At 30.5% G+C, this 24221-nt stretch overlaps 3 protein-coding genes across 5 annotated transcripts; 2 read left to right on the top strand and 1 right to left on the bottom strand.

The window, feature by feature from the left end:
• Window positions 1-3024: 3024 nt before the first annotated feature.
• Window positions 3025-8961, top strand: LOC119678897 (oxysterol-binding protein 1). Of its 3 annotated transcripts, XM_038090979.1 has the most exons (4): window positions 3026-3222; window positions 3326-3786; window positions 3865-4806; window positions 8122-8961. In XM_038090979.1, the coding sequence occupies exons 2-4, from the start codon at window positions 3382-3384 to the stop codon at window positions 8869-8871; spliced, it is 2097 nt and encodes a 698-aa protein (XP_037946907.1). In that variant the 5' UTR covers window positions 3026-3222; window positions 3326-3381; the 3' UTR covers window positions 8872-8961. The 3 variants fall into 3 exon arrangements, with proteins under 3 accessions (XP_037946906.1, XP_037946907.1, XP_037946905.1); XM_038090978.1 differs by having other exon boundaries at window positions 3025-3222; window positions 3347-4806; XM_038090977.1 differs by having other exon boundaries at window positions 3326-4806.
• Window positions 8962-10695: 1734 nt separating this feature from the next.
• On the bottom strand, window positions 10696-14827 carry LOC119680313 (oligopeptidase A). The gene is made up of 3 exons (XM_038093075.1): window positions 14630-14827; window positions 13732-14567; window positions 10696-12153 (listed from the first exon to the last, which is right to left on the bottom strand). Exons 1-3 carry the CDS (start codon window positions 14719-14721, stop codon window positions 10910-10912), a joined length of 2172 nt encoding a protein of 723 aa, XP_037949003.1. The 5' UTR covers window positions 14722-14827; the 3' UTR covers window positions 10696-10909.
• Window positions 14828-16700: 1873 nt separating this feature from the next.
• LOC119680640 (3-oxoacyl-[acyl-carrier-protein] synthase, mitochondrial-like) lies at window positions 16701-18129 on the top strand. The gene has a single exon (XM_038093562.1). It carries the CDS (start codon window positions 16738-16740, stop codon window positions 18091-18093), a length of 1356 nt encoding a protein of 451 aa, XP_037949490.1. The 5' UTR covers window positions 16701-16737; the 3' UTR covers window positions 18094-18129.
• The last annotated feature ends 6092 nt before the right edge of the window (window positions 18130-24221 follow it).

The raw sequence follows: 24221 nt of genomic DNA on the forward strand, positions 1-24221 counted from the left end.
TATAAACTTAAATTATAATAATTATTAATTATATTGCTTATATAATTAATTATAATTGAAAAGAAATTCAATATAAAAAACAAAAACATTTATTTGTATCGCTTTTACCATTGTATTGTATTATTTATATTTGTAAGAATATGTAAAACTATATTTGAATAATGCAAATTTAGCAACAAACAACAACAACAAAATGAAAACAAAAATAACAAATAATTTTTTGTAAATATTGTAAGATTTTTTCTATTTTTATGTTTGTATTGTATTTTAAAAAATATTAAAAATTCATACAGAAAAATATTGAAAAACATTAAAATTATTTTCTACTTATATAATTAGTGAAAAGATTGTTTAGCTTAGGCCTAATAAGCCGAGAAATATGAAGATACAATATTATAGTATGAAATACAGTAATCCCCCAATTTAACAAAAGATTTCTTGCACACAGCTCATTCATTAAATCGATGAATACATTACACAAAAAATATATATTCACTAATTCTTTATATTTTATTTTTAAAAAATATAGACACTATTTATGCCTGAAAAATCATGATGTTGGTACCCGTACATTATTGTATATAGAAACCTCGCCTTTTGTGTATTTATTTTGGATTTTATTTCGAATATAGAATTCTTTTCATATTTTTTTTGTTTTTGCAGTATTCGTCAAATCATTGAGTATTTCATATAACGATTTATGGGTTTAAAATTCTGTTAACGATAGAATTGGACATTTGTTTAATTGGTCATTTGTTATAGTAGATGACTACTATATATACAATTTAAAGGGTAACAGCCCTCGTCTTGATGTCTCTAAAGAAGAAATATACCTTTTTGTCCTAACTCTGTTAGTGTCAGGATACATCCATGTACTAAACAGTTACTTGGCAGATATATATTCATCAACTTTTAATATGTGCTGCAAGTGTAGTTCTATTCTCCATGAGTTGGACCATCTTATCTGATACCATAATACGCATACTGATTGAAGTTGATCTGATCTAAGCGTTATTTATGAATAAGTATTAGACTTTTTTCATAAGCTACTCATGCAATATAGAGTACAGCACATTGATAATGTATTATAGATTGTATTGAATATTAGATTGATAGATTGTATTGAATAAATCTTAAGTTTAAATTAATACTATTAATAACATTATGGCACTTAGTGCTATTATGCTACCATTGAGTGAGTAACCGCTTATGGAGAACAATCTATTAAAATTAAGAAATCCCAATATCTCAAAGTAAAAATTTTTTAGGACTTGACTCTTTGTCTGGAAAGTTTTAGCCATCGACATCGACCAAATTTTCTATCGTTTCTTCCTTCTGACAACTTCTACAGAAGTCACTGTTTGGGCCACCCAATCTGAACACAACTTTGTTGAAAGGAATGTTAAAAGGCAGTGCTGTTTGGCGTGAACTGGGAAGCTTGGTTATCTTTACCTAGTTGAAATGACTCAAAATATCAAAATCAAATTAGAAATAAACTAATATAGGAAAACTTATAAGTGGTGTATTCAAGCTAGTTTAGCATTTTTAATAGATTATAACGTACGAACAGATAAATTTGTAGTCTAATTTTCTCGTTCTAAACAGAAACAGTAATGAAACATAGCTTTTTTTAGTTCAATAATAAAATAACGCAAGCATTACGTTCTATATTATATCATATAAACACTGAGAAATCTAGTAAGTGACCTTACTTCAAATTTATTGAGTTCATGTTTTAAATGGGTACCATGGAATAAATTAATATGCAAATATTATATAGAGTTTGAAAATTCAACTGTAAATTATATCAGATGTACTTATCTAAAGGTTGTAAATTGATGGTTAATTGAGGGAAATAGAATATTATGTCGGTATGGCAGCGAATATTGGTATTTAGCAGAATTTCGAATAAGGTATATTAGATAAAAACTAGGTAAATTAGGTACTACCAAATTTTATAAGTTGTCAAATAAATAAATTTAAGTGCAATAAATAAATAATTATATATTTACATAAGTGCAAAAAAACCTCTTGCAAATATCAATTTACTTTACTTAAATTTACTCGAATTCACGGCCGTATAAAGAAAATTTTGGAAATCAGTCATATAAAAGGTACATGTGTACCACATTGAACGATAGTATTTTTACTTGAGTTTAATTACTTTTATTATCTGATTATTATCTGACGTATTTTAAATGTTTTATATAGGCGATTAAAACCTGATCGAACCATATTTATGGCTAATTTATTTATCTCTAACTGAGTAATGATAATTTTGTGGCTTATCTTCACCTAATCCCAAACACCTGCAACAAATATTTGTAAATGAATATTTACAAACATTTTGAAACACATTTTAGTTAAATTATATCATAAAATTTTTTCGCTGTATTTATTTATTTATATTGAGTTTCAAAATATTATTTTGTATTTTGTAGTTCATTTATCATAGCCTCAACTGTCAACTGTGGATTGTTTTTATTTTTCAAACTTTATTAAACGCAGATAACATTTTAGTGCAAAATATTGCGAGCTTTGAACCAACTGAACACACCTTGCAAATCAATGTTGTACTTTTATTTTTTAAACACACAAAAACTGTTATTGCAAATTCTAAATGTATTAGTTTTTTAATATATAACAAAAGATAAATGAAATCTGCTTAAACATAAATAATAATAAATATTAAATATTTAAATATTAAAAGTAATAATAAATATTACTAATAAGTGAATATGCACCATATATGTATGTTTCATTGTTTTAAGCTACATAAAACAGTAAACTGATAAATAATCTTTTCTCTTGTCAAATATGCAATATACATACAAATAATAGCAATAATTAATTTATCTTAGATATATTATTGTATTGAAAAAAGTTTCATAAGCTTATGTGTGATTACCTTATATCGCTATTTCGTGTTTGTCACTGTACGGAGCAAAAATTTACGATATGTTAGCAACACTGTTTTTAAGCTCTTCGCACGAAGTGTCAAATTTTTTTACATTCATTATTTTCCTTTTGTGCGAAAAAGGTTTTTTGCTACAAGTTTTCATTTTTCGGGCGAAAAATTTAGCAAATTTTTTGATACATTTTGTACTATATTTAAGTTGAAATATCAGTTATAAGCGCAAATGTATTAAATGTGAAGTGTTAAATATCTTAATAGAAATAATTGGTGTGCTAAAAATTGTGAGAGAATTTTTTTTTAGGAAAGTACGTGGCATTAATTTTATTAGATATCTTTCTATTTGTATTGGCTTATATCATTTTAAAATAATTTCTCTGTTTTGTGATGTGTTTGCATTTATATTCCCAGAAATTTATTCCGTTTTGATAGAGCGAGTTCATCCAATCAACTAACGTATTGCAATCATGAGTGAAAACAATGCGAAGGCAACACCCGAGAAAAAAGATCCTGAAATGAAAGGTTGGTTGCTTAAATGGACTAATTATATTAAAGGTTACCAAAGACGCTGGTTCGTCCTCTCAAATGGTGTGTTAAGTTATTATCGCAATCAGGCCGAAATAAATCATACTTGTCGTGGCACAATTTCATTGCATGGTGCACTTATACACACGGTCGATTCGTGTACATTCGCCATATCGAACGGTGGCACACAAACTTTTCACATAAAAGCTGGTAACGAGGTTGAGCGCCAATCTTGGGTTACAGCGCTTGAATTGGCCAAAGCGAAAGCTATACGTGCGATGGAGAGCGAGGAGGAGGAAGAAGAAGAGACCGCGCAAGTGGTGCCAAGTGAGGAACTAAATACAGTGGTGCGTGATCTAACGGAACGCTTAGAAAATTTACGTACTTGTTATGATCTTATTACTAAACATGGTGTTGCATTGCAGCGCGCCCTCAGTGAATTGGAAACCAACGATCAGGAACAACTATCTAGCCGTACGAAAATCGTTAACGAGCGTGCAACATTATTTCGCATAACATCGAATGCAATGATAAATGCTTGTAACGATTATCTATCAACAGCGGAAACGCAAGGACATAAATGGTCGAAAATGCTGCTGCACGAACGTGAGCAACGACAACGTCTGGAAGATATGGTAGAACAGCTAGCAAAACAACACACGCAGCTAGAGCATGCTGCACAATTAAACGTCCAACAAAACAAAATCATGCCTAGACATGGTAATTCAATTATGACAGTAACGTCAGATGATGAGAACGAGTTTTTCGATGCCGAGGAAAATATGTGCTTTGGTGATGAATTATTGCAAGAGACTGTTGAGGAAGAACCATCTACGAGCAACAGAGATACTGTTGATCGAAGCTCAGTTAACATACCAGAACCGATAACACTAACACCGACAAATAGTATAGTTTTAAGAAAACGTAGAACACGCATACCAGACAAACCAAATTATCCATTAAATTTGTGGTCTTTTATGAAGAATTGTATTGGCAAGGAGTTGTCAAAAATACCTATGCCAGTTAATTTTAATGAGCCTCTTTCAATGCTACAACGACTCGGCGAAGATTATGAATACGCATACTTATTAGATAAGGCGGCACAAACAAACGACAAGTGCGAGCAATTGAGTTATATTGCCGCATTTGCAATTACCAGTTATTCAACAACACGTACAAGTAAGCCCTTCAATCCGCTTCTAGGAGAAACATACGAATGCGATCGCACAGATGATCTCGGCTGGCGCATGATAGCAGAACAAGTATCTCATCATCCACCAATGGCAGCTGTGCATTGTGAAGGCCGTGGATGGAAATGCTGGCAGGAATTTACTATGACAAGTAAATTTCGCGGAAAATATTTACAGGTAAGCAATCTGTTTAATATATAGATTTTGTATAAATATTGTTTAAGGAAAAATATGTTTTTTAACTGAAAAATATTCAATATAACACAAATGAAAGCAATATTTTCATATATATACTTTTATATATATGAAAATTCCCCGTTCATGCAAACGAACCATTAAATTACCTTAGATTAAATGAGCCAAATTGCTGCTAACATATATAGTACTGCGTGTCAAGCTGTATCTTGAAATAGGGTTTGAGAGGTTTTAAGTTTTTCATGTATAAAACTATAAAATGGTGTATAAAAATTCTTTAAAAGATAACACACAAATTAAACACTTATTCATGGGTTCTCATGGGTGAAATAGGAAATGCATGAGTTTGGGTGGAGGCAATTGAAACTATCCTGGGTAGTTAAAGGTAAAGCAATTTTCCACAAAAGTAGAGAAACCGTAGACAGTTAGGGCTCAAAGCCATAAACATGAATCACTTCCAACCAGGACTATACTATCAGCAATAACAAAAATAGTTCACTTACAGTAATAGTGAATAGAATTATTGTACAGCAATAGAATTACTGTACTACAAAGAGCCAGAAAGAATCTAGTACATATTCTTATTTTTACATATTCTATTACTATTCTTTTTTTCTATTCTATTACATATTTACATACATATTCTTTATTTTTTCCTAATTATTCTTTGCAAATATTCTTTTCTTTGTGAGCAAATATAAAAAAAAATTACATATTGTAAGTCAAATATACTTCACAACTCCCAAATTGAATTATATATATGCATTAGATATTTGACTAGTACATCTGTACTCAATCAGCATTAATATTAGGGCTCTCTTTGCTTATTATTGCAACGCAACCCTACAATGGCAAATCAATTATTTTTAAATATTTTTTTTAAATTTTTATTAAATAATATGGTTGTTTGATCTTATCAATTTGTGCTTTAAATTTGTGTGCAAACTATATGGAAAGCGTAAGATTTTTTATATAGGTCTGCAGATACTTTTACTAACACGCGTATGTCTACACTACTATATGTATATATACACAAAGGTACATAATAAAATATATAAATTTGTGCTAATAACTTTTAGTAACTAAGTTCAAAATTTTGCTGTGACTAATTTGCTTACTGAATATTGCGAAATGTTCTGCAGTTAGAACATTTATTTTTTGTTTTTTTGTTTTTGGGTGCTGAACCAATTTATTATCACGTAGGGATTGCAGGATTTCTATTCACTTCCCCTTCTCCTTATATAGTATGTCTATGTTAGCATGTGTGTTCGATATAATTATATTAGCGACACTTAAAATTCCTAAGTCACGCGATTCTGTCAAAGGTTGTAGTTATTAATTGAGTTTGTAGATTTCATTGAAAATAGCCTTGCGTTTATTGATGGCGGCAAAGTTATGCCTAACTCTGACCCTCTAACCCTTTACCCTTCACATGTTTGCTTGCATTCAAATTTTGGGCAGAACAATACTTCACTACGAATATTTTCATATATTTTAAAAGGCTTGACCATGATTAGGCTCAAATATATAAATAAATAAGGATATCAAGAATATGAGGATTTCAAGATGATTTTGATATTCGTATGTAATGTTTATACTAATACATTCCAGTAGACATAATTATATTTTCCTTCTAACACCATCATTCAACTTCGAAAGTTGAATAACAAACTTATCCTCAATAACACTTACAAACTTATGGTTTGAATTCTTAATCGACAAAAATTTTTATCTCAGAATATTGTTTAAGTAATATTTAAGTATATACGGGGTTAATGTATATATCTTTTATAATAAAATTATTTAATTATCAAATATGTTTTCGAATACATCTCTTCTGAAATTGACTTCAAAATATAGAAATAGAATTTTCTACATATACATATGTATGTGTATATGGACTAGACTTTTAGTATTTGTGTGATAACAGTTATAAATATGGATCCAAAACAAAAATAATTATCATTTAGCAAAAAAACAAAAAAAAAAACTAGCCACTTTTACTTGGAAAATAATTTCACGATCGGATTTTTTCTAGAAATATCTATCCTATGATGGGTTTGTTGATTTAGCAGCCCTGCTAGAAGATTGACTAAGATTTCTTCTTATAATGAATCTTGTCGCAGTTGTCAATAAGAAGAAAGTGCTTAACAACATCTTTGTCACTTTTCACTGCATTTCATTTAGCGTCTAACATTAAACAACATATATTTCCGGATAGATAATCTGATTTTGATAGATATCAAAATAAACGATATCCTTAAAATCGATTTTATGGTATATATCTTCTATTTAGTACTGGTAAGTAATTCTAAGTTCGATTTTTAATGATTATGTGTTAAAAACTGTAAGATTAACTAAACCTTGGAATAGCAGCGATAGCTAAGGCTTTTATAAGTTCCAAACCAATTTTTGTCGTTAGCTCTACAGGATTCCTCCTTAGTTGTTTCAATACCTTTGTAGACTTTGTCCATAAAATAAGGCAGTCTGAAATGGAAACTTGCACAAACATGAAAAGCTTTATAACAAAACCTGACATACATTAAGAGTACAGATCGGAGTCATTACAGGGCACAGCACAAAGGTGAACACCTCTATATCTTATTACAGATCTGTGATGCCAATCTTATCTCGACAATGTAGACAACACTTCTTCTTTTATTATCAAGCGTTAATAAATACTAAATTGAGATTGTTAAATTATGCTCTTTTTTTACGCAATATTCTTAGATTCATTAAGAAAATAAAAAATTCTAGTTATAATAGCTTATTCTTCCGTTTAAATTTTTACTTCTGATTTCATTCGGTTTTGGGCGTAATGATCAACTTTCTAAGTGCCTTTGTTTTATTCTATCCAGGATAAATAAAATGTTTTGCAATAATATAAATATAAATATACCTTACCTATTGTTGGCAATTTAAACTCATAAACAACTATTTGTCTATCATTAACCAGACTAAGGTTATATTGCAACTAATCTCATTATTTTTATATATTAAGTATTTCGTTAATTTTAAAGTTCTTCACATCAGTAACTATTTCGATATCTACATCAAAGTATTCTTAACAATATTCTGGTAAAAAAAATCGTAGCCAGAATATTGAGTATTATCTTCGATTCAGATTATCTGCGGTTTCAGAATATTTATTTTACTAATTTACATACATTATTTTTCTGAAAGACTTAAACATGTTAACAGTCTAATGACTTATTTAATTATAACCGTTTCTTACAACTTCTTTAGTTCAATAATTATATATATATTTTTTTATATTTTTTCATTCTAAATTTGTAGGTTATTCCTTTGGGTAACGCATATGTGGAATTCACTGCCTCAGGTAATAAATATACTTGGCACAAAGTCACTACAACTGTAAATAATATAATTGTTGGGAAACTTTGGGTTGATCACCACGGAGAAATGGAGATGAAAGGTCTAAAATCAGCAGCCGGCATCAACGCTCGGATTAAATACATACCATATTCATATTTTTCACGAGAACAACAACGTAGAGTGAAGGGCGAAGTTTTTGATGAAAATAAATCAGTCAAATGGTTATTGCGAGGCACGTGGGATACAAAAATTGAAATAGCTAAAGTAGTTTCAGCAAATGGTACTACCGAAAATCCACTATATAAAACAAGCCCTTTTACAACTGTGTGGAATAGACGTTTACCAGAACCTGATAGTGATAAATATTATGGTTTCACTGTGTTAGCATGCCAGCTGAATGAGCATGAAGAAAATGTAGCACCAACAGATTCGCGTTTGCGTCCAGATCAGCGTTTAATGGAAGAAGGCAAATGGGATGAGAGTAATGTGCAAAAAATACGTTTAGAAGAAAAACAGCGTGCTAAGCGACGGGAACGTGAGTCTGAAGCAGAATCAGCTGCCTCCGCTGGACGTCCATATCCACCATATGAATCTATCTGGTTTACACGCCAGAAAGAGGAAGGTGTAGAAAGTGTAGTACATATTTATAATGGCAGATATTGGGAGCATAAGCGTGACCAAGACTGGTCAATATGTCCCGATCTATACTAAACTTCAAAAGAAACCACTTTCCATTTGAAATAATAAACTAATATCGTTCAAAATCGTTAGAATGACAGAAAAAATAATTACAATTAATAATTAAAAAAAAAAACTATAATGAATGCTATGATATAACAGCCCAAAGGAAACAAGATAAACATATATATAATTAAAAAAATATTACACATACGTTAACAAATATTCTATAGCGAGAATTAAAATAAATGTATTCTAAAAATAGCAAAGTAGTCAGTCATTAAAAAATTCAACTAAAACTAAATATTAAAAATCCATAACAACTATTTAAATTATAATTAACATATGTAATGTGAAATAATTAATTAATAATTGAATAATTTTTAAAAAATTACTTTATATATATGACTGTATATTAAATTTTGTTATGCATATTTCTTTTTATAATACGAGCGAGCAAATAACTATAAAATAGATGAACAATATAGGTTCTAGTTTTTTATTCTACTTTAATTAAAGTTTTAATTGTTTTTGTTATATTTGTTTTAATTTGTGTTGTACATATACTATATATATAAATTGAATTATTAAACATTTGATGAATATGAAAAATACACCTCTATTATAATATATTTAAATTTATAGTATTATTTAAATAGCAGAAAAAATGCAAACTTTAATAAAAATTAACTAAAAAATAATTAATAAAAATCATAAATTAAAATGTTTTTAAAACTGCTTATACAATTGTTTAAAATTTATTGTAGATTTAACTAATAAAACAATTACCAATTACAAAACGAAAGGATAACTATTGCACCCAACTAACATGGCCAAGCTGCAATTTATCGAGATCAAAAACCCTACTAGGTAGATCCACGATTGAGATGGCAAAACTCGTGGTAGTCACTAACCATTTGGTACTACCCATACCAAAAAATCTGATTTATTTCTTTATGACTCTTATTTATGAATTCAATGAATTAAGAAGCCTTATAGATCTTTAATGAATAATCTTTATCAATCAGGCGGGTTGGATTTGAAACAAATTTTCATAACTTGGTTTTTGGTATTGTTACTATGACGCCTCTGGAGAGAACCATTCTGCGTACACCTTGTTAAAATATATAGAAAAATTTAAAGAACAAGCATGGCAGCTTAAACATTATAAAAAATTCTGGAATTCAGTCAATATAGCTCGCGTAAATCCTCTATTCTTGAAAAATATTGTCTTGTTCTCCTATCTTGTGAACTGTAAAACTTTGACGGATGTTTGAATGGGACAAAAAAATGGATGATACGCGACTTTGGACCTATAAAAAAGTTATGGTGTTGTTGAAGTGTGAGTAAATCTTGTGATTCTACAACTAGAAAACAAATTTCGATGTTGTAAAGTGAATTCTCCGTTTTATGAAATCTTGTTTTAGTCAGCTATCTCTAAAAGGATTGACCTTGAAAACAAAGGTCAGTTATTGTTAAGTGAATTCGCTGCTTTTGGAGAATCTTTTTTCTTTTGCCTATATTAACGGATGTGTGAAAGGTACTTGATAATCGATTGTTTTCGTTCAATGTTATTGTTGGAGTTCTATATTTCAGTATATGAATGAGAAGAAGAAGGCTTGTGTTGGATATCAAAAGGTTCTTCTTTGTTTTTTCAATTTTTATGATATATATTTTTCATTTATATATTTGTAACTTTATTATTAAATAATAAACCAAAATAATGAAGTTTTTTGTCATAAGTTTTGTAAGTAACTTGTCGCCATTTTTTATGAACGGAAATAATTTGTTATAAACGATAACGAATTATTGACAAATATTTGTATAAAAATAATTTTCATTGAGAACAAAGCTTAATATGGTTTGAGAAAAACATATTTTAATATTATATTTTAAAACATATTAGATTACAAAATAATGCCATAAATTAGTCAACAATTTATTACTATGCATGCACATAGCTCGTATGTGCACGTCGATATATTACGCTCGCGTCTCAACAATATAAATACTTTTGAAGTATTAACAAATGATAAGGAAATTGAAAAAAAAAATATCAATAATAAAGAAACTAAAGTTCGCCTGATGTCTGTGTGGTATTCAGTAGTTTGAGTGATTTTAGTAAAGCCTCAACAGAGGGATCACGTCCGCGAAAACGTCTAAATACTTCCGCTGTGGGCATAGCGCCGCCAGTTGCCAAAAATGCTTCTTTGAAACGTTTGCCAACTGCTGGAAGTTCAGTCGGATTTTGTAGGAATTCGTCACTGATATCAGCGGCAATCATTCTTGAATATAAATGGCTAAAATATGCAGCAGCCCAATCTCCTGAAAATATTTCAGCCATCGAGCAAGGATGAGCGTCCTTCTTGTCCAGTGGCAAGCAACGATAAATTGGCCATAATTTTTTTACAATATCCAGCCAAAAACTATCTGACTTGTGTAATTCAATATCTAGATCGGCCAGATATAGTTCTTGACACAAATTATAACCAGCAAAATTTGTTTTAAGTAAAGTTGTTTGTTGTGCCAACTCATCGGGAATGGGTTCATCATTAGCAAAATGTCCAGATATATGCTTTAATACATCGACATCTGATAAGAAATTGCACATAACATTACCACAAACTTGTGAAGCATCCCACTCAATATTTGATAAACCGGCCAAATCGGTGAAAACAGCTTTGGTCAATAAATGTTGCATAGCTGAACCAAATGTTTTGAAGACCATATGTAAATCTTCTAAACTAAGTAGATAAGGTTTGCCATACACAGGTTCGGTAAAATTAAAGACAAGCGCACATAACGGTGTGAGGTTACCCGCTGCTTCATTTCGATTACGTATGCTTACCATCCAGCCATTATTTTTGCCAAATTTGTTTTCTTTTGAGTAACAGTCTACATAGAAACCACCGATTGGTGTCGAAGAGGAATCTGCATCGCAGTCAAACACATCGTAGTACTTAACTGCAGGTTGCCAAACTACTGCTTCTCTGCGCTCAGCGATTCGAATATTTAACAATTTTTCGCTAAATGCAAACAGACCAGCTAACACGCGTGACAATGGAAAATATTCGCGGAGTTTCTCCTCGTTAAGTTGATAGTTTGCGATAAGGTATTTACGCTGCCAAAAGGAAATATCATACAAATCCAAAGGATGTTCGAAACCACGTTCTGTAGCGAATTTTTGTAATTCCTGTATTTCAACAGATTGTGCTGGACCAGCAAATTGTAAAAGCTTAGCAAAGATTTGCTTAAGATTATCTACACTATGCACCATTTTCGTCTCCATTGACATATCGACATATGTAGGATAACCTGAAAAATTTATAACATTTTTAAAGTATAAATAAATAATAGCACAATATATTTCATAAAGATAATACTACATAAAATGTTTTTAATTCAAAAGTAAAATTGTATATTAATGTAATTGCAATTTGAACAGCAATCCCTTAAGGCTTAGGAAATTAGCAAACAAACAAATAAAAAAAAAGACAATTAACGTATATAAGATTTCTTTTAAACATTTTCCATTTAAGTTAGGAATAACAAGGAACTGAGAAGCTATCGAGTAATGTGCGTGACTTAACTCTAGCTGGAATTCTCAATCAGGCACTTTGCTTTCTAAATAGGAGTAAATCAAGCTTCAATAGATATTAAAGCTACAATTAGGTTATCGTAGCAGTACTGTACACCAAAGTCCGTTTAAGCTGTTAGAACGACCCTTTTCAATACCACGGATTAGCGTTGTTCATTAGCAGACTTAAATAATCTCCGCAGTGGTCTGCGTGCGAACAACGCTGAAAGACACCCTCCCTCAATTAAAAAAACCTTGAATTAAAATATATTTTAATGAAAATATTAAGTTGTACTATTCATACTATTAATCAGGAATTTAATGATATTATTTGACCCGATCAAAAAATACATAAAGGATAGAGCTCTAAAATTATTTGCGAAAACTGACAGACTTACCAACACAGCAATATCGAATCTCAGAATGGTTATAGGCTCCTCGTGGAGGTATGCAGATCTGAGGTCAATTATTGCTTAGTTTGATGAAATGATAAACAATAATCCAGTCAAGGCGTAAAGAGGGGTTTTGAAGATGCCTCGAGTTAATAGAGAGTAAAAGTGCTCAAGTGCACTGGCTCAAATAGCTTCAACATAAATAATAACTATTGTACCCACAATTGCAGTAAAAAAAGTATTTTTGATGAATTAATAAAAATTAAAAAGAAAAGTATTAAGACCTTTTAGAAGGATTTAAAGACAATTCGTACTATATGGCGGAGATGTCGCTCTTCCTAAGAAATATTAGGCGGGAGTCTGATAAGAATCTTATTGTGAGTTAAAGAGGATACTGCATGTAGGTGGAGGACTGTAAGTCCACGTTGGTGGTTTTTAATAAATACATTTTGGTGTACAAAGTACAAAAGCTTTTGATACTTTCAGGAATAGTTTAATTCTATATAAATATTAATTTTAATATATTGTGTTGCGCAACTTATAGTTTTTAATACTTTTGGGTATAATTTAATTCTATTAAATATAATTGCTAACAATATTGTATGTAGAGAAAAAGTTTTCTTTAGATTACATATTAGAAATCTATGAGAATGCATACGATAAGTGAATTTACTCTAATTTAAGCAATTCCAAAGCAGAGACATGACAAACAGGTGTCTGTCTATAGAAATATCAGTGCGAATTCATGAAATTGGTACAACCTATTATTTATAATTAATTAAATTATTGAAATTATTCTGATATGTAAATATGATTTTACGAATACGTAGAGAGGAAGCTGTTCATTCGATAAATGGATGCAATGAGAATAAAATTTAATAGTCAAATTTTTAGAAATCTTTTTCGTTTAATTCTTTTACATACCCAAAATATTTGCTTGCTGTTTACGTAACCCACGTATTTTTTCCAAATGTGTACTGTTTTCTAGATTTCTGTCCACTTGTGCTGTTGCCTTGCGTACATTGGCCTGCCACACGTTCCAACGTTGTGTACGGTCAGGACAATATTTTAAAAAGCCCTCAACAATTTGTGGTTGCAGCGTGATTTTCCATGGACCTTGCATAGGTTGATTTGGATCTTTAGCTGTTGACTCTAGCAATGTTGGAGGAAAATCACGCACCAGCTGATAATCTTTAACCATGTGTTGGAAGCCATTTATTGACATATCAACTTTGAAACGATAATCACCACGTTCTTTGCCCAATTTGTTTAATATATCTTTTAACGTATTGCGTTTCTCTTCGTCAAGCATTAACCCATTTAGTTTGCCTTCTAATAGATATTTTTGTATTAGTCGACTTTCCTGTTCATTATTGCTTTGCTGTTTACTGATAGCATTAAAAAGAGTTTTGTTGGTATATTTTGAAGCACGTGCGTTCCGGGCACGCTCATGTATATTCATGTATGTTTTGGTTGGTATCAAAGTTGAGTTACCCAAATATAGTGCTTTCGCCACACCCCATGTAGCGTCTAATGGTCCCGTCACTTCGTCCAGTTCACGAAATATGCGTGAAGTATCGACGCGACCTTCTTGTTCCTTAATGGCATCTTCAATACGCTTAACAGTCTTTTCCACAGCGCCCGCTTGATAGCCAATGGCGCCCATACAATTTTCAATGGTTATGTCATTGAATGCGGGTAGGCCATCTGGATTTATAATACCGTCCCCAGCGTGTGCATCTTCACCAATTTCAGGTACACTATTTTTAAAAAATGTTTTTTCTTCAATACTCTTTTTTTATAAATAAATCAATTCACTTACAGCACAATGTAACCAGTGTCCCGTGTGGCTGATGTGTGCAAATGCAATCTGGCTGCATTGGTAATTTGACAACGACGCAGCACAGTTAGCATATTAAATTAATTGTTTATTAATAACTTTTATTTATATTTTGAAAAATCGTGTTTTTCTCTTCTTTTCAAAAGAAAAACGTTTACACAACACCGCGAGTGTCCGGCATCAAATAGTGTTCCGTGTTACTAAAAATATCAAATAAATAGTAGTAAAAGGAATTGATATTCTAAAAATGCAGTAGTTTTTGTTTTACTATGTGTTTGTTCTGTAGAAGTCCACTAAATCCACTTCATAAAATGTAATATAAACAAATTTCAGCTACTAGACAGTAAAGGCCAAAAGCTGAAACCCCATTCCAGTAATGAAAGGAAAAGCAGACATTAGAAGACCAAAGACTAATATATGGTATATATACCAAAATTGGAAACAAGTAAGCTGAGAAAGGAAAGACGATCTTGCCAGGTAGCAATTACTGACTAAGAATAAAATTTATAAATCAGTATATAAAAATATAAAGAATTTAGTAATAGCAAATTAATAATTAAATATGAGTTTTTTATATATTTATGTAATACAATAGGTCTGTTCCACGAGCTACTCGTAGTAGAACTCAAGTAAAACACATGTAAAGTATAAACTGAAAGCGTAACACAAATAAAATGTTAGATTATACTCTTTATACAAATTTTCATGGAACAGCTCTATGTTAAGTCTAGTGAAAACACCAGTGCCGCGAAAATAAGCAACATAAAAATTTAAATTCAAACCAAAACAGTTGATTAACACATCACACAAATTTTACTTAAAATAAATTTCAAATTTCAACAGAGATATTACGCTCTATCAAATGCTTTCATTTACAAGAAAATTTGGTGGTTTAACTTATTAGTGTATACACAGCGTTACTCAAAGTTACTACGAGTAGCTCGTGGAACGAATCTAAAAGTGTATTAAACATATCAACAACATAACTGACTTCATATTAATAAAGTTTGAATTTTCATGTTTTTAGTCTTTTCTTTTTTTATCTTCATGAGTTATATCTCTTTTGCGAATAATATCTAGCTTACACTAATTAAAGTGCTTTAAATCTGTTGTGGTGTCATTTAAATATAATATCTGAAGTTCGAGACAGATTCCAGAGTTATTTATCATGACTAGCTTTCGTGAAGGTTTAACTCCAAAAATGCAACTGCACGTCAAGTTTTACCTGCTTACATTTAGGTTTTAACCGGAGCCACCGCGATTCTCTCTTTAAAGAGACAACTTCTATTAGTTAGCACAATTGAACCTGTGTGCCCTAAACTTTGTAATAAATATTTTACATCTCTGGCTGGGTCTTGCAATTGAAACACATTTACTACCAGTCATACTCCAAATAAAACATGGTAGTACCTAATCGATTTTAGTCGCATCTTACGACAAGTATGCATTACTTCGGCAATATTTTAATTTCTACACTAAAAGTTGGAAACACCCAAGACAGTTATATTTCTTTCGTTATATATAATTATTATAATTTTAATTATAATTTAATTATAATTTTTAAATTTTATTTTATTTTCTATTTTATTTTAGCACAATGGGTCAGATATTGTGTTCAATTGGGTTCAATTGCAGAATCGCTGCTCGAACCTAACCTTACATTTTTTATTGTACATCTGCAAAGGTATTTTGTATATTTATATATCATACTGAAGTATATATCACATCTTAAATTAAGTATGAAGATTAGATCTTAAATGGCATTATATGCAAACATGAAGCTGTCGTTATTAATGAACATTTTACCTAACATTATAACGAAGAAAAATATATTTATTTATAATCAATTAATAATATATCATAGAAAAATAGAAAAAAAACGAAGTTCCGAATAAGTGTAGCATTAATTCTCACGTGAGTTCAATTCAAATATTTTCATACAACATTCCACATTTGAGCTTTTGAGGAAGCTTTTTAAAACTACTTGCAACCCTATTTCCGCGACTTTTCGGTCAGCTGTTTTCCATTTGTTTGTTTTTATCATCAGCTGCAATCAGCTGTTTTTATCATTACAGAACCAAAATATAAAAATGTGCATAACAAAAAAAATTTTGCGAAGGGTACCACAAACAGTACAAATTGTAACAAAATATCGACGACATTATGGAACCGTCACACCAACACGAAGACGAGTGGTTGTAACAGGTAGTGGAGCAGTAACACCATTGGGTAACAATGTACTTGAATCCTGGCAACGACTGCTTGCCGGCGAATCAGCAATAACGCGGCTTAATGAGCAATACAAAGGTCTGCCTTGCCAAGTCGCTGCACAAATACCAAAGGAGCGACTGTCACTAGATAAGCATTTCAGTAAAAGTGACTTGAAATTAATGAGTCCCGCAACACAATTTGCTGTAATGGCCACAGATGAAGCTTTATGTAATGCAAAATTGAAACCCAAAGAGCTGAGCGCAGCAGAACTTGAAAGAATCGGTGTTTGCGTTGGTATGGGCATGTTTGACCTTTCGGAAGTGTACAACACGTGGCAACAACTGCAGCGAGGTTATAATCGCGTGAGTCCATTTTTTATACCACGCTTGTTGCCTAATATGGCTTGTGGTCATGTTAGCATGCGTCATGGTTTCCGTGGGCCAAATCACTCTGTCTCTACAGCCTGTGCTACTGGAGCACATGCAATAGGTGACGCTATGCGTTTCATACGTAATGGTGATGCGGATGTAATGATAGCAGGTAGCGGTGAATCTTGTATTGATCCACTTTCCATAGCTGGCTTTTGTCGCTTGAGGGCTCTGAGTACAGCACATAATGATACACCCGATAAGGCTTCACGACCTTTTGATGTTAAGCGTGACGGGTTTGTTATGGGAGAAGGAGCTGCCATACTTGTACTTGAGGAACTAGAACATGCACGCAAACGTAATGCAACAATTTTAGCTGAATTGCTTGGATACGGTTTATCTGGCGATGCTTATCATATAACTTCTCCAAGTGAGGACGGTACCGGCGCTGCACTGGCTATGAAACGTGCCATAAACGATGCAGGTGTATGTTTGGATCAAATTACTTACGTTAATGCACACGCTACATCCACTCCAACAGGAGACCGTATTGAAGCTCACGCTATAGAAAGCGTATTCGGTGCACATGCACCTGAGGTACGTGTATCTGCCACAAAAGGTGCACATGGACATTTATTGGGCTCATCTGGTAATTTAGAGGCTCTTTTCGTTGTACACGCTTGTAATGAGAATATTTTGCCACCTACAATAAATATTGAAGAGTTGGACAAAGACGTTAAGGTGAATGTCGTTACCAAAGCCGAAACTTGGTGTAGCGATAATACTATACAGCGTATAGCATTAAAGAATTCTTTCGGGTTTGGCGGTACTAATGCTTCACTTTGTTTTTCTAGTTTTAAGGAATGAATGTATATCACATAATGATTTCAAATATATAGTATATGTTAATACATGTAAATATATAATTAAATTGTTTTTTTTTTAATATTAGATAACTCGTATTAACATAAGTTGTATTTTATTGGTTAACACGAGAATTGATGTTAAACAAATTATAATAATCTAGAATAATCTAAATATTATTAGAATAATCTAAATTTACTGTTTATCTAAATTTACCACAAATTCTAGTAGCTAGAATATTAGAAAAATCGAGTACCTTTAGTTTTTCTTTATCTTTATTTAGTGTTTTCCAGAATTTTAGAAAAATAAACTATTCTTTTAGTATTCATTTTCAAAAAACAGTGAATTTACAGAATTTTTTTTCTGAAAGATTTCACAAAAAGTTATATGTATAAAAACTCCCGGCCTAGTACAAATTAATTACTGAAGAGGTCACTGGGTCGACAACTACTCTCCCTTTCCTCAACGGCCAACATTTTGGCCTTGTTACGGAAGGTATAATGTGTTCTGTTCGGTTAGGGCACAAAAGATCAAACATAATCGCAGTGCGCCGCTCCGCTGGGAGCTAGTACCCCGTTTATTCCTATCTTATCCTACTGGTTTATAGAATTCTAGTAAATCACTGTTGCTATGTCAGGTTAGGGTTTAGAGTGGTGGCTTTGTACAACAAAGCTCATGTGAGCTCAAATAATGGCCTATTGCAGTTTCTAGTTATTTTGGTCTGCAATATATCTATTAACTTTTATCAGCCCTCTGAATATAGGTTGAGTGTAGTTCATAAATGTGTATATCCTCTATTCAATAGCAGAAACTTATTCATTAGTCAACATTGATATAAATATAATATTAAATACGATACCCATTTTGTGGTCGTCGAGTTTTGAGAAATAATTTGTATAGAGGAAAATTACGGTATTATATAGCGATATAACTGGTTTTCGAGATATCGGAATTTAAAGTTGTAAATAATGATTACACAAACAGAAAGTAGTTAAGACAACTACATATAACATATTAGAAAGAACATCAAATTTTTGGTGTTTACATTCATAAAACTAGATGTCAGTTAATAGCGCAGTGGAACACGTTTCTCTAAATAGCCGATTTCACCAAAATCTGTCGTCAAATCGCTGCGACAAAGAAAACAGAATCGTGCCAAATAGTGTTATATATTTCATATTATTATGTTGAAGCTATTTGAGCCAGTGCACTTGAGCACTTTTACTCTTTCTTAACTCGAGAAGAGGGGTCAAAACCCCTCTCTACGCCTTGACTGAATTATTGTTTATCACTTCATCAGACTAAGCAATAATTGACCTCAGATCTGCATACCTCCCCGAGAAGCCTGTAACCATTCTGAGATTTGATAACGCGGTGTTGGTAAGTCTGTCAGTTTTCGTAAATAATTTCAGGGCTCTATCCTATCATCTATCCTCTTTTTTGATGGGAGCAATCTTGAGGTCCCTGAGGATGTCATTCGTCCTAATGTACCATGGTACTTTGAAAAGTCTTCTCAGAAACTGACTTTGTGCAATTTCTAGCTGGCGAATAGTAGTGTTTAAAGCTTTGCTAAACGCTACACATCCATAAAGAAGTGAGGTTGTCATTCGTTCTAATGTACCATGGTACTTTAAGTCTGACTTTGTGCAAATTCTAGCTGGCGAACAGTAGTGTTTGTAGTCTTTGCTAAACGCCACACAACCATATAGAAGTGACGGACGAATTATTTGGTTATATATCAGTTTCCTGTTCTTAGCATTGAGATTTTTATTTCTGAATAGCGGTTGGAGGTGATGAAAAGTTTTGGCACAGCTAATTCTTTTCAGTTATATATTCTATTCATGTTACTTTGTTCATATATCCTATTCATAAATAAACAATACAATACAAATTTATAATAGCATCCACAATATCCACATTTATTTTAACCAAAAAATAAAACCAAAATGAATACAATTATAGGAAAATGTTAAATTCATAAAGTTTATTTGGAAAACTTCAGTAAAAATGTTCCTTTTTTAATATTTTTTGGGTTCTCATATATATATATTTTTATCCATAGATTTATATATATATATATGTTTTTTTTTTGGATTTATACATTAACTTAAATGTTTAATTAACCATAATTTGAATTGCATTTATTTTTTTTTACAAATTAAAAATGTTTTGATATTTTCATTTACTTATTTCTTAATTGAAGCAGTTGAAAATATTTGTTTTTTGTTTTTGTTTTTGTAAATTTCATAGTTAAATATATGAATCTGTTATATGTTTTTTATATTACTGATTTAACTGTATATATATGTATAATATATTTTTATTGTGTAATGTGTTTTAAAAAAACGCCAACCGGCAATGAAAGATCATGATTTTGATGTTATAAAAAAGAAATGGTAGTTTTATGTGTTCTTATTAATGTAGTTTAATTAAATCATTTTAGAATTAAATTATAGCTCATTCATTTCATTTGAAATTAATTCTATATTTAAAATAAACAAATTAGGCTTTAAATAAATTTTTGAGAAAGCCGGTTAGGTAGTAAAAAATAAACGTTTTTAAAACATAAATTTATTTTTATTTTTTTTACTTTTGTAAATGTTTTTAAATAAATACAATTTTTTTTCTCATTTTGTTTCCATAAGGAAATTGCATTTTTTGTATTGTTTTCAATGATTTTTAGCACATTTATTAAAAATATAAAAATTTATGTGCTAATAGGAAGAATCGTAAAAAATCGAAAATAATTTAAATATATAAAAAATAAAGGACGTTGAGAGGTTGCTACATATATATTATTATAATTAATTTGCAAAGCATATAAATAAGCTTTCATTATTTCACTTACACATACAATTTTTTAAAATTCTTAAATTGTTTTAATAATTTTTTTACAGATTTCTTATATTACTAACAAAATAAAAATAACAAAAAATGCTAGTTTCTCATTATTTTCATATTTTATAAACTATTATTACTAATTTAAAATTTAAAGTTACATTAAAATAATTCTTAATATTTCATTTAAATAAGAAGTTTTAAAAAATTTTCTTTAATTTATATTATTTATAAAATACATAAAATATATGCTACTTTTTTTATTTAATACAACTACATAAATATGTACGTATATTTAATTTATATATATTTTTATAATATTTATATACTTAATAAATATAAAACATTTTAAAAATTATTTCATGTTTTTTCTTTTTTATATTATATTATTATGCATATAAAATATTATTCGAATTGTTTACGCTGATATTAACTGTACAAATGTATTGTTTAAAGTGTGTAAAAATAATTAAATTATTATTCTTGACAAAATTATATTTGAATTTATATTGTTTTCTAGGTTTTTGTTTATATAATCAAAAGTTTGAATAATGTCATAGATTACGTATAGTTAGGTAGCTGTTATTTGGAAAAGTTCGATAGTATTTCGTTAATGTTGATGTATAAGTTTTCTAATTGTTGGTGAATTATTTGGAAAGTACAATAAAAAAGTGTTCTATTATAATATTTTTAAAATCACATATGTGAAGGAAGTACGAGTTTTTAAATATGGAAAGGAAACAGTGATATATTCATTTGTTGTTTAAATTAATGTTAATGTTAATGTTATTTTCTTTACTCACAATTATACAAATAATTTTGAAACGCATAGTGTTTATGTAATTCAGAAATTATATATTTTATTATTTATATTGATTTCTTTTATTCCTATAGCTTGAAGAGAAATCCATTGTAATTGTTATATTCTATCTAACTAGCAAAGAGTATGGTCAGTACATTATAAAAACAAATAATATAATAATAGTTTCAAATAATATAAACTTTTACAAACTTGTATAGAAGGTACTGTACACCTTTTAACATAAAAGAGATAATTATAACTTTATCAAATAAACAAAAAATAATATAGACTCATAAAATAAACAGTAAATAATTTATAATGAATTGAGTAAAATGTATAAAATATATTCCAATTATTATCTATTTTTCCGATCACCTTCAGTCATTATTTGGTAAGAACCATTTTTTCTTTATTAGATATATTCTTTTGACATGATCGCTGCAATAAAACACTTGGTGCATAAACATTTAACATGGAAAGTAAAAATAAATTCACGAAAATAAGCCCATATAATAAGTACATCGCATGACAATAGCTCCAAATCTTAAAGATGACTTAACACATCACTCAATAAGTCGTGTGACTAAGAAAAACTAATTTTTTCTACCAAAAATCGATTTACGATGCCGTGCTTGTAGAAGTATTTGTCTTTTACTTCAAAATAGGCTTCAGTTTCAGCAAATACTTCTTCATTTGAGATGAATTTCCTACCGGCGAGCATTTTTTGAGATCAGCAAATAGCCAGTTCTCGCTGGGGGCCAGATCTGGACTATACGGACATGGTGCATTGTTTTGGTGAAACAAAATTATTTTCTTCGTCATATACGGTCGTTTTTTCACAAATTCTGCTTTCAAACGATCTAGTAATGCCGTGTAGTAGTTACTATTGATGGTTTTCCACTTTTCGATATAGTCAGTGAAGATTATACCATGTGCATTTCAAAATACTGAAGCCATAACCTTCCCAGCTGACTGTTGTGCATTTGGACGCTTCAGCACTGCTCTGAATCATCAACACGTTGTTGTTTTTGAGCTACCGTGAGTAAACACGGCACCCACTTTGAAAAAAAGCTTTCTCATGGTCAAATGTTTATGCATAATTTTAAACACATTGCCTTTTGATATTTTTACGGTCTTAGCTATCTCACGCAATTTCAATTTACGATCAGATATAACCAATTTCTGGACTTTTTTGATGTTTTCTGGAGTAACCATCTCAATTGGACGATCAGAACGTTCACCATCATCGGTGTCTGTTCGACCAGGTTTAAATTCAGTAAATCAATAACAAATGGTTTCTGACTAATCGAAATGTCATGAAATTTTACACATAGTCTTTTGATGGTTGGTACATCATAAACGTGATACGGATTCGACAATTGCAGCGCCATCTGTGTGTCAGTCATATGACTTATTGAGTGATGTGTTATTATGATTGATTTTTAGAACAAAATGGAAAACTCCAGTAAGCTGTTTATTAGTTACAAAAGTTGCGAGTGTTAATGAGTAAATATAAATATTTTAATAAAGTAATTATTTTAATAAACTTTTTGAACATGAGTGACATTTTAGTAATTGTGAAGTTAATTATTTATTAAAAATATTTTAATTTCTGTGTTCATTCAAATATGTAATACATGAATAAATACAAAACATTAAATACAATCATTAAAATAAAAGAAAAAAATTGTAAGACAATTGCAAGTAAAATAAAACAATGTTACATACTGTTCATTTAGCATTAACTAGTAATGTCACAAGTTTGAAAATTATATAAACCTCACCAATAATTTTTTTGTGTCATTCGTTTTACCTTCTGCTCAAAAAGTATCCGGATTTTGTTGTTTATTAGCTACTCCTTAAGTAATAGACCTTTTAAAAAAATTTTTTTTTGTTATGTTGGTACACCCTTTCTTGACATATGGTACAAATCTGAGCGCCATCTGTCAATTAGTTTGTTTACAGCAGCTGTTAATGTGAGACTACCTCAAGTGCATTTAGTGATTTTTACTATGGAAAATTCTTGTTGTACGCGATTTTTTGACCAAACATGACACTACTGTCATCGCTCAGGCACCATATTCGCCAGATCTGGCGCCGTGCGACTTTTCCTGTTCCCGAAACTCAAATTGCGCCTTCGTGTTAAGCGCTTTGAGTCGATTGAATCGGTAAAAGAGAATTCGCCGAAGGAACTAATAGCCTTACCTGCACGGGCCTACGAAAAGTGTTTGGAAGATTGGGTTAAGCGTTGGTGTATCGCTTCAGAAGGAGCTTATTTTGAAGGAGATAAAAAGAATTTGAAATAAAATTTAAATTTGTGAGTTTTGTTTTCAAAATCCGGGTACTTTTTGAGCCGGAGGTATATATTATATTTATATAAAAAACTTTTTTACAAAATTCAACCGCAAATTATTTTAAAATTGTTTTCACATTATTTCTGGATTAGGTAGTGATGCCAAGTTATTTTTAAGCACAAAAAGTTGTTCTATTG

The sequence above is a fragment of the Teleopsis dalmanni genome, chromosome 2, assembly GCF_002237135.1.
Source record: "Teleopsis dalmanni isolate 2A chromosome 2, ASM223713v2, whole genome shotgun sequence".
NCBI lineage: Eukaryota > Metazoa > Arthropoda > Insecta > Diptera > Diopsidae > Teleopsis > Teleopsis dalmanni.

Coding starts and splice junctions, on each gene's coding strand:
- LOC119678897 (XM_038090978.1), top strand. CDS start 3,382: ATGAGTGAAAACAATGCGAAGGCAACACCCGAGAAAAAAGATCCTGAA. Junction 4,807..8,121: donor TTCGCGGAAAATATTTACAG/GTAAGCAATCTG, acceptor CTAAATTTGTAG/GTTATTCCTTTGGGTAACGC.
- LOC119680313 (XM_038093075.1), bottom strand. CDS start 14,721: ATGCTAACTGTGCTGCGTCGTTGTCAAATTACCAATGCAGCCAGATTG. Junction 14,568..14,629: donor GACACTGGTTACATTGTGCT/GTAAGTGAATTG, acceptor TTTTAAAAATAG/TGTACCTGAAATTGGTGAAG. Junction 12,154..13,731: donor ACAGCAAGCAAATATTTTGG/GTATGTAAAAGA, acceptor TAAATTTTTCAG/GTTATCCTACATATGTCGAT.
- LOC119680640 (XM_038093562.1), top strand. CDS start 16,738: ATGTGCATAACAAAAAAAATTTTGCGAAGGGTACCACAAACAGTACAA.